Genomic DNA, 15098 nt, shown 5'->3' with positions numbered 1-15098 from the left:
AACAGCAAGAGTCAATTACCTTTTCCAGTTCGCATTTGTAACCCATCATGGGATTTTTACTCTTCGTTTATTTTTTAATGCAAGTTTAATAAAGATGCAAGTTCATCTATTACAAAAATTACCATCGCACAATGAATGCATTATCCGGTAGAAACAAAAACAACACCCTTAAACACGAAATATTTTTCATTATAAGTCATAGGGTAACTACAACAAGCGCTTACGGCGGGTATCTTGGTAATAGATACATAAACCGCCTCAAAAAGTAGATAGGCATCATTACATATACATAGCCTATCTCAAAAAATCAAAAACCAAGTACTTGTCCCTGTTTTTAATAAAAACCAAACATAAGGGAACCAAAATACAGAACATGTTCATAAAACACCTATTGATGAAAGATGGGTGCCGTCACCACTGCAGGGGTAGGCACCCCCACATCATCATCGTCTTCCACCACCACCACAGGGTTGACGGCCAAGGGAGCAGTTGAGCCACCAACCATTCGGAACATCAAGCCAGAGGCATCCGTCGGCTGCCCCTTCGTCCGACCACCGGACTGACGTTGGTAGGTCAGACGATATCGCCGTTCAGGGTCCACCTGGATCAAGTCAGTCAACACATCAGCCGATAGCTGCATTCTGGGATCCTCTGGTTGAGGGTCCGGGATAACAAGGCTTTGACATGCTCGGTTGGCACGAACCGGAGCAGCATTTGGGATTGGTCGTCTGCTCCTAAGCATTGATCTTGTTACCGGATGCTGTAACATCAAAAGGCCATCAGCAGCGTCAAGCACCCGAAAGATCTCGGAAAGCCTTTGCCGGTATCGTTTTCTTTCCATGGCACAAACATAAACAAGAATGGAAACGAAGGGTGAATTTATAGCAGTAGTTAACAAGTTTTGACAGTGATGACATCAGGTATATTAATTAAAAGTAATCATCACACATCACAGAGTCATATTTTCAACGACGGCGGTGTCAGAAATCATGACATTTGCATTAATTTGGCTGTCAAATCAAAACGGATAATGGGCACTAAACCCAATTTAAACAGTATCAGCAAGAGTACACAACGAGCAAAACAAATGAATAACGGAATGGTCAGTCTTCTTCGGACTCGTCCGCAGGGTCCAGCATCAGACGTAGCGAGTCTATTCCATCTTCATTAACTTTATCCATCAGATCGCCATAGCAAGGTAGAGGTTCGGTGTACGCAGCTTCAAGAGCCTTCGCCATATCAGCCTGTAACTTATGTTTGAGGGTTTGGAAGTCCGGCGGGACTCTTTCCGCTTGCTGGCAGTCCATGTAGCCCTTAAGTACACCATCATGATGACCAGCTTGGTAGGCAGCGGCGGAAAGACGGTCAATCAGGCTAGTAAAGTGGGACGACTCACGCAGAAATTCGAACGCCCCCACTAGCCCATTAGTTATCAACCAATTCCTGTCTCCCCGCATAGCCGCTAGCTGGTTGGTCAAATCATCGATCTCTGCATGGGATTGTGCCAGCGCGTCCTCCACCTCCCTTAACTTTGAAGACGACGATGCAGCAAGCTTATTGTTTTGGGTGACAAGGGAATCACAATGATCTTGCATCTCCTTGAATTTTGCCTCACGCTCCTCCAACTCTCCCTGCATCAGTCGGATCTTGGTATGACAGGTCTCTACTTCGGTTGTCAAATCCTGGTACCGCTCCTGAACCTGGGACACAAAATCAGTGTCAACACGAAATTTTTCCAATTGGGCCGATAACTCGTGTCTCACCTTCTGAGCCTCTGCCACAGCCTTGCGTTCCAACTCCTCTTGTACATTTTTCGCTTGAGCCAAAACCCTATCTTTTTCCGCCATATCGCGGGCCCATAAGATCCTTTCCTCAGCGAGATGTTCAGTTACCCTCCGCAAATCCTCCTCGGCCTTATTCTTCTCTGACAGAAATCGGGCCTCTTTCAACCCAGCGGTCTGCAGTTGACTTTCGAGGCGATGCTTGTCATCCCTCAGTTCTTGGATAATGACCCGGGCCTCATGAAGTTGGGTGTTATCACGCACCCACCGGCGCCGTATCTCTACCAACCGGCGAGGTAGGGTCACAGAATCTGATATAGACGAATTCATCAAATCCTCATTGTTTAACCCCTCAACATACGCCGCTTCAGCGGGGGGTACGCCCTCTCAACCCAATGTTGGACAACTGGAGGAAAGATAAGTCGGGAAGATTCAGCAATCTTCCATTGAGGCTGGTAACGTTTATCCTGGGCATGAGGATCCCAACAAACGGTAGGTATAAACAAATCATCAATCAAGCGGGCACCATCGTCAGCAATGCCGCTGCTCGACGCACGATTATCGCCTCCACCCACGCTAGTTACCTCATGCGCGGTCGACGCGGCAGCAGCATTGGTGTCAAAACCAGCAAACATGTCCTTGGGCGATTCAGGAAGGGTTGTGTCAAAACCACCTGATCGAAGCGAGGGCAGCGGCTCGGAAGTTACGGCTATGGATACCGTAGAACTAGGAATGGGCATGATGCAGCTCACAGCGGGAGCGAATGACGCTGAAACTTGTGGACTCGTAGGCATGCTGGTACTACCAGTACAAGACGCCGCCATAGTCGAAACAACAGTGGATGGCACACCCCCGGATGATATTCCCGCAAAGGTACCTGCACCACAAGACCAGACGGACGCTATCAGCAGGGACACTAGTATGCCATATGGTTATTTAAAATAAAATACCTGGTGAAATTGCACATGCGGCTTGCACCGCCTGAAACGCGCTCAGCGTAGGTGCCACAAAGATTTTCCTCTTTTTCGAAGCACGGCCAGGACTGGTCAGGTCGGAAGCTAAGGAAACTTCACGACTCGCGTTGGGCGTCTCTTCCATCACGGGCACGCTGACAGTGGTTGCTGCAGGTTTTCTCCCAGACAGCTTTAGCCGAATAGGTTTCTTCTCTGATGATGCTGAAGTAGCGGCCGCCATACCCGACAAGGGAGCGATATACTCCAAGGGATCCGTTGGCATCGCCGGTAGAAGAAATTGTTCCAGATGCACTTTCAACACATCTGGTTCCCCTTCATCAAGTCTCCGGTCGTTGGGTTTCAACGCCAGGTGACGTGGTGGATCAACAAAGTCAAACATCCCCCACTCCCCTGCGCAAAATACGTGATTTAATTAATACCGGATTTAAAAATATGTCAACCAGGTGTGGTAATGTAAACATACCTCCATCTTCCCGTTGGAATGAGGGATAACGCCTTATATCCGGCCATAACAGGCTCATACCGGCCATCACTAGCGCCCCTTCTGGAATAATAGTGCACTCAAAGGGGCGGCCACACAGTTTTACATACAGCGCATTTGACGCGTACGAATCTGCAGGGGGAGCATCATCCTTCACTTTATCCTTCGGTCCTTTATCTTGCCAATGCATTTCCCCGGGAATAGCACTGGCATCCAGGTAGAAGAATTTTTTCTTCCAATCCTTGTCTCTAGAACTTGTAGGGATCTCCCTCAGACATGATACTTCGGTATCCCGCCGATCAAAGGTAAAGAAAGGGGATTTCCACACAAGTACGAAGAAAGCCCTAAAGACGATCAGTTCTGGGATGTGACCAAGAGCTACGCAGGCATACTCAAATTGTCGAAGTTTCACAAGGCCAAGAGGATGTATTTGAGAAATGTGGATGCGGTAGAAATCAAGCACCAATTTCAAAAATTTGGTGATGGGTAACCGGAAGTTGCAAAACTTGAAAAAATCACTAAACAAAGTGATTTTACCTGCTTTCAGGGGAAAGGCGGTGTCGGTTTTTGACGGCAACACAGGATTCCATTCAGCCCTAATGCCATAATCATGGACCAAATTGTTGAAAGACATCACGCCCCATTTGCACAGTAGTACGTCCATGGAAGCGGCGGAAGAGGATTCGGTCGTTTTTGAAGCCATTGAATAGAGAAGATGGTGATAGAGTAATTTGGGGGTGATTTCTTGAACATCCGTTTAAGGCATCGTCTTTTATAAGATACGAAAACTTTTCAAATTCAAAAATGTGTACGAATCGACGCACGTGTCAATCACGGGAAAAGACAGCTGTCATTGACGAGATGACCCAACTGTCACATCCGCTATTTTCGCCGTCATTTCCAAAGGTCGTCACACAAATCATTACGAGTTTCCCCTTTTTTCTTTTTCTCTTAGTCCGACCTAATGGACTCCCTCCATGAGCTCGGACTGGGGGGACATGACGAGGTGTGACCCGCGTCGCTCACCCGACCCGGTTACAACCTTTTATATTTACATAAATACCCAGAATTATTCTAGAACCTTCCATATCTATAAGGAAGGTGCATAACTAAATCTCCCACTTTTCGGGAAGATCATGTAAATCTCCACCTTATCGGAGCACATCCTAAAATAAGGGAAACCCTAATTGAGAACCTATAAATAAAGACAAATGCGTAAGGTACGATCATCTAATTCCCATACACTTTTCCCTTCATATACTTCTCCAAAAGAACGAATACTTATTCTCACGCCGGAGGGTGGTTACAGGAATAACCCCATTCCTGTAACGAGTCCTAACGGTGTTTCTGTTTTGCAGCCACACGTTCGGGTCATTGATCGTTGAAGTTTCCAGAGTTGTTAAGGTCAGTGTTTCTTCAAAAACCTAGACAACTATATGTGAAATCATGCCCTAATTCAGGAAAATTCCATGAATCCATAGATGTTAAGTTATGGGTTTTGTATGTTGATGATGAATATTGGGATTTCGAGTGTAATCCTAGTATAAAGTCCATTATAAGAAGTAATTCCAGTGATATTGATGCTAAATGTATGCAAAAATTTCTATTATAGTGATATTTGATGGCAAATCATAAAGTCATGAACTTGTTTATGAAGGTGGGAAAATTCGACCCGCTAGGTGTTTGTAGAAATGCCTAAGTGGGAAATTAAATGTGAATTTTGAATAAAAACGCAGATTTGATAATGGTCCATGATTATGTGATTATGGTCATAAAAAAGAGTTCTAAACATGTTATGAAAACTGAATTTTCTAGGCAAGGAGTCCGGTTCATCTAGCGGACAAGCCGGAGGGAGTTCACGAGGAAAAGACGCGCTCTAAAAGGTATGAAATTTTATTGTTTCATCACATTATAATTATTATTAGCTTTATGCGTTGCTTGAAAGAAAGGAAAGCATGAGTACCAAGAATTTCCATTATATCATGAAATCAGCTATTGCCTTAAAACAAGTCATAAGCATGAAAATTGAGCATCCGTAAGGTGTCTAATTTCAGCACCTAAACGGGTCAAACAAGTTCTGGAAATAAACACGAAGCATGACTTAATGTATTGTGCGAATATCATTTGAAGCATAGGCCGTGTAGTGAATACCATAGATAAACTCTTAAACCTTGTTCTTATTATAGATGCTACGTTTTGGTTAGAATGCATGATTGTAGTATGAAAGATTAAATAGAAATCTTGCAATTTAGAGTGAATGTTAACTCCCGTTACATGCCCAATTAAGTTGTAATTGAGGAATGTGATGACCGAAATACAAACATGAAAAACTAGCCCAGCCGTCTATTGATTTATGTGAAACTATGCTGTCTTGTAACATAAAGAATCAGCAAGAATCCTGCATATTTAACAAGGGAGTTATGTGCAGAGTCTACCGTAAATTACGGTGGTACCGTAATTTACGGTGACCTGCAACTCTGTTACGGTGGATCTCTACTGTGTTACGGTAGACCCCCAAATGTTCAGGAGCCACCGTAATTTACGGTGACACCGTAAATTACGGTGAAGCCCTGTTTGATGAACTTTATTCCTCGTTTTGAATAAGTTTTCGAATCTAATCCAATGTCGTGACTTCCATGGTTAACACTACTAATGCTTGTTAAACATGATAGCTTTCAGGTACCAAGTGAAGGATGAAGATCAAGCTAGTTAACTCGAACCGAACACTCTAGCAAACGCTTCCGCACATAACCTTTTGTTTTAAAAACCATGTAAACAATTGTAGTTAATGTCTTGGTTATGATTTTGTAAAGATTGTACAAGTTTGTGGTGCTTAGATGGATTAAAATGATGAAAGTTTTTGTTAAGTCAATATTTTGACATCTAATGCAAGGTTTTTATGTATATAAATCTGGTTTTATAAGCTGGGTCTTACAAGTTGGTAATCAGAGCTTAAGGTTGCCAATAAGTGTTCGGTTCAAGCTTGATCAACATCCGGTAAGAGTTATTGCTTAAGTAAAATTTAGAAGTATAGAAATAATTCACAAAAGAATATACATGGAAAAGAGTGTATAAACACACTCAAACACAAGAAAAGCATGAAACAAGAATAATAGAATCAAGAGTGTGTAAGCACACTCAAACACGAGAAAAGCATGAGACAAGAATGATTAAGTCAAGTTGCGAACTTGATCAAATCAAAACAAGTAAAACATGTATTACAAATGAAATGTTTAACAATATATGTAAACATTTCAGTATCAAAGATGGCAAGCGGAGGTGACGGTGATGCGGTGCCAAGAGTCACCGAACAGATGAGAATAGTGATTGCCGAAGAAGTTGGAAAGGCGATCGAAAACAGCTTGTCGAACTTCATTGATAAAATCCAAAATACGGTTTTATCAGTGGTAGAAGAAAGAATCAAGAAGCTAGAAGATAATTCAAATCTAGCAAAGGAAAAATCCGGGGAACGAAAACCTTGTTCATACAAGGAATTCATAGCTTGTAAACCGCCTATCTATAATGGGGAAGTTGATCCAATCGTGTGTCAGCGATGGATAGGCGATATCGAGGGAGTGTTCGAGAGAACACATTGTGATGAAAATGACTACGTAGCTTATGGCACGGGTCAGTTAAGAGGTCAAGCGAAGGATTGGTGGGATAACAAAAAGAAGGAGATTGGAAACGAAGCGGCTAAGGCCATGACGTGGGAGGAGTTTAAGACGCCGTTTCTTAAACACTGATGTGTGTAAAATGCAACATATAAAACACATCATTTAAGGCATAAAACTAACCCTTTTTAAGTACTAATGTTGGAAAAAGAGTGTTTTTGTCTTCCTTTTGTATTTTCAGGATGAAATGAGCTCAAAATCACAAAAGAAGCAAAAAGACCACTAATTCTACCATAAATACAAGAAAAGGGACAAAAGTAAACTGCCCGGACCCTCAACGGCACCTCCCAAGACAAAGAGAAGAGAACAGAGCCTGAACACGCCCCGTGTCCAGTGAACACGGGGGCGTGCCCAGGAAGCAGCAGAAAAGACAAACCAGTAGAAGCTTCCATTGCTCACCACGGGGCCGTGCCCAGCGGACACGGGGGCGTGTTGAAAGTACAGCAGGCGCATTAATTGTAATTCGCAATTACAATTAATGAAGAGAGAGAATGTCAGATGGGCACGGGGCCGTGTCCAGCGGACACGGGGCCGTGTCCAGCGTTCTGTTCAGCCTATAAATAGAGGAGCTTGGCTTCATTCTCTCTCATCCCTTGGCACACCACCTCTCTCACACTTCATCCACCACCCACCACCACCATAACACCATCATCCACCACCATCATCCATTGTCCATCATAGAGTGTGTGAGTCGTCTCGGGATCCAAGATTGATCGTAAGAGTTCTTGACAATCAAGGCCATGTTTGCCTAAGTCTCTTACATCACTTGGTGAAGACAAGTGTTTAGTATAATACTTTTTATTTTTAATCTTTTGCACTTTTTATTTGGTTTTGTATTAATGACTTTAATAACTAGTTACTTATGTTGAAGGTGATCTTTCCTTATCGTTTGTCCGTGGTGTCTTGGCATTATTTTACTGTCTATATAAAATAAAAGATTTTCACCATTCATATCTCCACGGTCTATATGGAGGTATGTTGGCTACCTGGTCGGGGGTTAAGGGAACGGTTTGGTAAAGGTCTTGCCCTTGTTCAGCGTTTAGAGGTCCTGCTTGGGACCTGGGTCAAATTTAGTAGGATCTCCTTCAATGCCCATAGGTATTGGATGGCGGGGATCCAAACTCTTTGACCCCCTCATAAGCTAACTACTATTAATACTATAACCCGGCTATTTAGGACTGTATCCCTGCTGACTCAGACTACTTAGCCGAGGGTAACGTCACCGCCAAAAGCGGGGCCTACCATAATTTGCATTAATAACTTAATTCATTATCTTTCAATAATCCGACCCTTTAGGATTGTATCCTTGCTGACTCAAACTACTGGGTTGAGGGTAACGTCGCCTTCAAAAGAGGGGCCTACTACAATAACTAAGATAATCTCTTAAACAAGTGCAAAAGTGCGAAAATAATCAAAGGTTATACTAATACACGTGTCGGATCCAAGTGATTCATCTTGTCTATCTGTTTTTATTTTATTTTCTTTTTCAGCATTTAGTTAGTTTTTATTTTTCTTAGTTTAAAACATTTTTCTAACTTTTTGATTTGATTAGACGTTGAGGATAAACCGGTATTAAAAGCTCTTGTGTCCTTGGACGACCTCGGTATCTTACCAACACTATACTACGTCCACGATGGGTGCACTTGCCCATATGTGTGTTTAGTGTTAGTAAATATCGTGTTTTATAAATTTAAAACTTGGCTAAAAGTGTAAAAAGGGCTTAAATATATATCTAAAAAATATAACACACTTCACGCACATCAAGTTCTTGGCGCCGTTGCCGGGGACACAAGGATTTTAAGAAAGTTAGGAATCAACGGCCTAATCATCTTTTTATTTTTTTTAATTTTTTAGGATTTTTTTTAGATTTTTCAGCTTCTGCAGAGCTCAGCACGGGGCCGTGCCCGCTGAACACGCCCCCGTGCCCAATTATTGGAACTGGCAATCCTGTTTTATATCAGACAGTAGGCTGAACACGGGGCCGTGTCCACTCAACACGCCCCCGTGCCCAAGATTCAGTTGCTGAAAACAGAACCGTTTGATCCCGGCGGTTGGTAACTTCTGATACAAACATGAGTAATAGTGATTCTTTTTACTTTCGGCACTCTTATGGTTTGTGGTGTCAAATATGTGGAGGCGAACACGAGGAATTAAAATGTTTCTTCCTCACTTATAGGCCACACTATATAGACCCACCAATTCCTTGTAGCCTTAAGAGGGGCGAAAGTAAAAATAAACACTATTTCTCCCTCGAATGCGCCCAACCGGATATTCTAGGAGATATGCTCCTTGACGAGCTATTTCAACTAGAAGAACTACTTCTAAATTGGTCAAAAGAACTTAGGAAGGATTTCTTAGATCCATCCCAAGACGATGACCATGAGGAAATGTTGGAAACGCATTCTGACAACCTCGTTGCTCCCGAAAATACCTTTCTTCCTAGACAAGACGTGGACGATAGTCGTCCCTGTGCCGATTGTGCCGTGAAGGACTCCCCATCGACCTCGTTCGGTGCATACATAGACCTGAGCGATTCGGCATACACCTTCTTTAACGAGAGCCCGGGAAAGGATTGGACTTGTCCACCTAGAATGAAAATAGGAATTACCCTCACCGACAACCTCTTGCGTTCTCGCCTTAGTATAGGACAATTAAGGTATCTTAGGCACTATGGGGTTGTTCCAACAAGTCAGGAGCCACCCGATAAGAATTAGCTCCTTAATAAAGACAAAACTTCATAAATCAGCTTTCCGACACGGGGCCGTGCTCGGCCAACACGCCCCCGTGTCCATCAAAAGATTCCCTTCTGATCATGACGTCAGAATACGGACAAACTGTGTCAGAATTTTCTCTGCACACGGGGCCGTGTTCAGCGAACACGGGGCCGTGTCCAGCAGGCTGTCATTTTCTATAAATGCAGCCAAAAATCCTGCACATTTGGACCAACTTGGGGACAGAGATTTGAAGGAATCTTCTCTCAAACAATCCTAGGTAAGTCTGAAAGAAGTTTCCAACAACTCATCTTGTCCTTTCCTCTTCTAGACATTTCCTTCTTCTTCATCTTTCTTCAAAAGCCACCATGAAAAGTTTGAATTTTCAATCTTTATGGTAGGAAACAAGGAGTTTTGATCATGGAATCTTGGTAAAAACATGTTATGTAACATTGTTTAGAGTTATTTACTGTCAAAAAGCTTGCACAAACTCAGAAAATAACTCGAAAACCCAAGGTTCCTTGCTCCAAAATTCTGCAGAAAGATGAACACGGGGCCGTGCTCAGTGAGCACGGGGCCGTGTCCAGAAACTGTTTCGTCTTATAAACTATTTTTGGTTTATTTTTCATAGAATGGCGAGTGAAAACAGCGAAACATCATCCGTGCATTCCTCAAACAGCCGAAGGGGAAGGAGACCCTCCGTTGAAGCCACACTTGTGCACTACGTGATAGCACTAAGAGAGGCTCTCGACGAAATGACGTCCGTAGAGGAGGTCCTCATTGACCGTATCAACGATCTTACAATGGGATTGGAAAGCAGCTTCCAAGAGATTAACCTTTTGCACCAAAGGTTAAACATTTTGGTGGCACCTCCTATGGAACCAGTCCTTCCACAACAAGACTGGAACTTAGCACTCGGTATTAACAACCCTACCGGGTGGGGAGACATCCCCGCGGAACCTCCTATGGAAATCCCACAAGAAGTCCCGGCGGAAGTTGAAACTCCTCAAACAAATGCGAACGAGCCTTCCTTCCTCCTTCCAAGGGAGGTAGAGGAGTGGCTTGCCGACATATGAGGAGAAACGCATCCGAAAGTTGGAACTCTACAAAGCCTTGTCTAACCAGGATCAGTAGATTCTTGGAAATTTTGCTAAAATTAAAATAAAACATAGGGCTAGAACTCCATAAGCTTACTATCTATGTAACTTTTATCTTTATGTATTATCTCTCTATTAGCAATGTTATGATGGTTTTTATGATTTATGGACTCATGGTGGTAATGGATGAAAAAGGGAACGAGAAAAAATGGAACCATGCAGAAGAACAGAACAAACCGACAAAAATCTCCATAACAGAAGGCTCCACACGGGCCGTGCCCAACCAACACGGCCCCGTGCTGAGCCCCCTGCAGGAAATCACCCAGTTCAGGTAACTGGACACGGGCCGTGTTCAGCGAACACGCCCCCGTGTCCAGGCTTCTGTTTCAATTCTATAATTTTTGTTACTGGCACTTGACCACGGGGCCGTGCCCGGTCAACACGGGGCCGTGTCCAGAGTGCCAGTAACACAAATCTTTGTTTTTAAACACACTTTTACATATTCTAATCAACCAAAAACTCTATTTTTGGACACATTGAGGACAATGTGTAATTTAAGTGTGGGGGGGATGCTAAAACCTTGGAATTTTGCAAAATCCTAAAACAAGCCTTACACAAAACTCTATTGGAACCGCTAAACACCCCAAATTTTTCAAAAACTTTTTCAATTTTTATTTACTTGTCTTAGTTTAAGTTGGGAATAACAAGTTATAAAAGGGTTATATTTTTACAAACTTACAACCGATAGCGTCGTGATAAAAAGAACTAACATAAGAAAATTATGAAACGGTATAACAAGTCTAGCTAAAATTCGATTATATATGCTTGGTCACATTAAAAACCCATTCCCACAAAAAGTGAGTTTTGAGCCTTGATTGAGCATAAAAATACACATACTTAGATTAAATGCTCATTTTTCGTTTCTTGTGTGAATAGCCGCTCGGTCTTTACAAATCTAGAACTTGCCACGACGATACATTCCCGGTCCTTACCAACTTAAACCCAAGTAAGTAAATGATGGAGGCATTAGGACTAACTATTTTTCTTTCAAAACCATTATTTTTCAATTTTTTTTACCTACCCAAAATCCCCCTAGAAAACCCCTTTGAGCCTAAACCTTTCATTTCATTACCCCCAAAACAATTTTCTACCCACCAAAAACCTTTTTCATTTTTTCACCTTTATTTTAGTGACAAACTCGGTTTTTCATAAACATACCTTTACGTGATCAAAAAAAAAAAAAAAAAAAAATAATATATATATATGAAGTCAAAAACAAACATAAGCTACAAAAAGCTTGTTTGGAGAAATACTTCAAAAATAAATGTCACCAAAAATAAGGTATTTCACGAAATACCGACACTTGTTACAATTTTCGCCCTTTTTACTAACCACTAACCAACCACCCACCTTTAAACCCAAGCCTTCACCCCAAAAGACCTCTTGATATTTACAAAGGTAAAAAGTTAAAAAGGAGGAGGATTGATCGCTTGGCAAGCATATGGAAAATGTAAATCCGTGCCGCTCTCGAGCGATTCACTTAAATATACACCCTCGGCCGAGTGATTGAGTGATCTCCCGTGAGGTATGTGAACTTGTATATAAATGGAATTTTAATAAGGCATGCTATGCCAAATTAAGTAGTTTATCTTATGAAAAGTTCAAAATAAACCATGACGAATAAGATTGTAAATAAGGTAAAAATAGAACCTATACAAACCTTGGATTCCCGACACTCTAGGACAAGTTAAAAAACTTCTCTTCTACCTATTCCATTTGGGAGTGTAAGCCACATTAAAAGAGTTTTGCTTGAGGACAAGCAAAAGTTCAAGTGTGGGGGTATTTGATGTGTGTAAAATGCAACATATAAAACACATCATTTAAGGCATAAAACTAACCCTTTTTAAGTACTAATGTTGGAAAAAGAGTGTTTTTGTCTTCCTTTTGTATTTTCAGGATGAAATGAGCTCAAAATCACAAAAGAAGCAAAAAGACCACTAATTCTACCATAAATACAAGAAAAGGGACAAAAGTAAACTGCCCGGACCCTCAACGGCACCTCCCAAGACAAAGAGAAGAGAACAGAGCCTGAACACGCCCCGTGTCCAGTGAACACGGGGGCGTGCCCAGGAAGCAGCAGAAAAGACAAACCAGTAGAAGCTTCCATTGCTCACCACGGGGCCGTGCCCAGCGGACACGGGGGCGTGTTGAAAGTACAGCAGGCGCATTAATTGTAATTCGCAATTACAATTAATGAAGAGAGAGAATGTCAGACGGGCACGGGGCCGTGTCCAGCGGACACGGGGCCGTGTCCAGCGTTCTGTTCAGCCTATAAATAGAGGAGCTTGGCTTCATTCTCTCTCATCCCTTGGCACACCACCTCTCTCACACTTCATCCACCACCCACCACCACCATAACACCATCATCCACCACCATCATCCATTGTCCATCATAGAGTGTGTGAGTCGTCTCGGGATCCAAGATTGATCGTAAGAGTTCTTGACAATCAAGGCCATGTTTGCCTAAGTCTCTTACATCACTTGGTGAAGACAAGTGTTTAGTATAATACTTTTTATTTTTAATCTTTTGCACTTTTTATTTGGTTTTGTATTAATGACTTTAATAACTAGTTACTTATGTTGAAGGTGATCTTTCCTTATCGTTTGTCCGTGGTGTCTTGGCATTATTTTACTGTCTATATAAAATAAAAGATTTTCACCATTCATATCTCCACGGTCTATATGGAGGTATGTTGGCTACCTGGTCGGGGGTTAAGGGAACGGTTTGGTAAAGGTCTTGCCCTTGTTCAGCGTTTAGAGGTCCTGCTTGGGACCTGGGTCAAATTTAGTAGGATCTCCTTCAATGCCCATAGGTATTGGATGGCGGGGATCCAAACTCTTTGACCCCCTCATAAGCTAACTACTATTAATACTATAACCCGGCTATTTAGGACTGTATCCCTGCTGACTCAGACTACTTAGCCGAGGGTAACGTCACCGCCAAAAGCGGGGCCTACCATAATTTGCATTAATAACTTAATTCATTATCTTTCAATAATCCGACCCTTTAGGATTGTATCCTTGCTGACTCAAACTACTGGGTTGAGGGTAACGTCGCCTTCAAAAGAGGGGCCTACTACAATAACTAAGATAATCTCTTAAACAAGTGCAAAAGTGCGAAAATAATCAAAGGTTATACTAATACACGTGTCGGATCCAAGTGATTCATCTTGTCTATCTGTTTTTATTTTATTTTCTTTTTCAGCATTTAGTTAGTTTTTATTTTTCTTAGTTTAAAACATTTTTCTAACTTTTTGATTTGATTAGACGTTGAGGATAAACCGGTATTAAAAGCTCTTGTGTCCTTGGACGACCTCGGTATCTTACCAACACTATACTACGTCCACGATGGGTGCACTTGCCCATATGTGTGTTTAGTGTTAGTAAATATCGTGTTTTATAAATTTAAAACTTGGCTAAAAGTGTAAAAAGGGCTTAAATATATATCTAAAAATATAACACACTTCACGCACATCAACACCATAGCCCCAAAGCGGTTATAAACAAGATCAAAGAAGAGTTCATGCAACTCAGACATAAGGGTGAATCCATAGACAAGATCACGGGGGTGTTTATGGACAAAATGAAGTTCTGTGACGATCTGATCACGAACGAAGAACAAAAAGTCTATTACTACCATAATATGCTGAGCGCCGAATACAGGGAGTTCATAACCCCTTCAAAGTATGAGACCCTTACCGAGATTGTCAATGCTGCTCGGGAAAGGGAGATTGAGTTGAAGAAGAGTATAGAGCGGGGTGAACGAAGGGCACAGGATATAAATCCAAGCCCTACCAAGAAAGCAAGAACGAATAAAACGTCAAAGAAATCAGATGCAAAGGGCGGTACACCAAGTTGCAAAATCTGCGGCAAGAATCATAAGGGTGAATGTCGCTTCAAAGATAAGCCTTGTCCTATATGTCGAAAAACGGGACATATGGCTATATCATGCCCGGAAAAAGTGACCGTTTGTTACAACTGTTACCGAACGGGTCATAAAAGATCGGAGTGCCCAGAATTGGCGGGAAAGAAAGAAGGGCAAGACTCAAAAGGTGAAGCCGCAAAAGCCAAAGCAAGATCCTTTCAATTAACCGCTGCTGAAGCAAAGGTCGAACCTGACGTGGTCTCAGGTATATTCACTATAAATTCAATTCCCGCACGTGTGTTATTTGATACCGGTGCGAATAAATCCTTTGTTTCATATGGATTTATTCGACACCCCTCCTTTGTTCTAACAAAATTACCTATGCCTTTAGAGGTAGAGATAGGTAATAATAAAAGCTTTATTGTTTGTGATGTATGTCAAAACTGCACGATGAATAT

The 15098-nt window shown here is 42.2% G+C and overlaps 1 protein-coding gene across 1 annotated transcript; it reads right to left on the bottom strand.

The window, feature by feature from the left end:
• Positions 1-2125: 2125 nt before the first annotated feature.
• LOC110891542 lies at positions 2126-4443 on the bottom strand. Its single transcript, XM_022139249.2, has 3 exons — positions 3219-4443; positions 2732-3145; positions 2126-2658 (listed from the first exon to the last, which is right to left on the bottom strand). Exons 1-3 carry the CDS (start codon positions 3937-3939, stop codon positions 2126-2128), a joined length of 1668 nt encoding a protein of 555 aa, XP_021994941.2. The 5' UTR covers positions 3940-4443.
• Positions 4444-15098: the final 10655 nt, after the last annotated feature.

The sequence above is a fragment of the Helianthus annuus genome, chromosome 11 (assembly GCF_002127325.2).
Source record: "Helianthus annuus cultivar XRQ/B chromosome 11, HanXRQr2.0-SUNRISE, whole genome shotgun sequence".
Lineage (NCBI taxonomy): Eukaryota > Viridiplantae > Streptophyta > Magnoliopsida > Asterales > Asteraceae > Helianthus > Helianthus annuus.
This window is presented reverse-complemented; position numbering and strand designations above follow the sequence as displayed.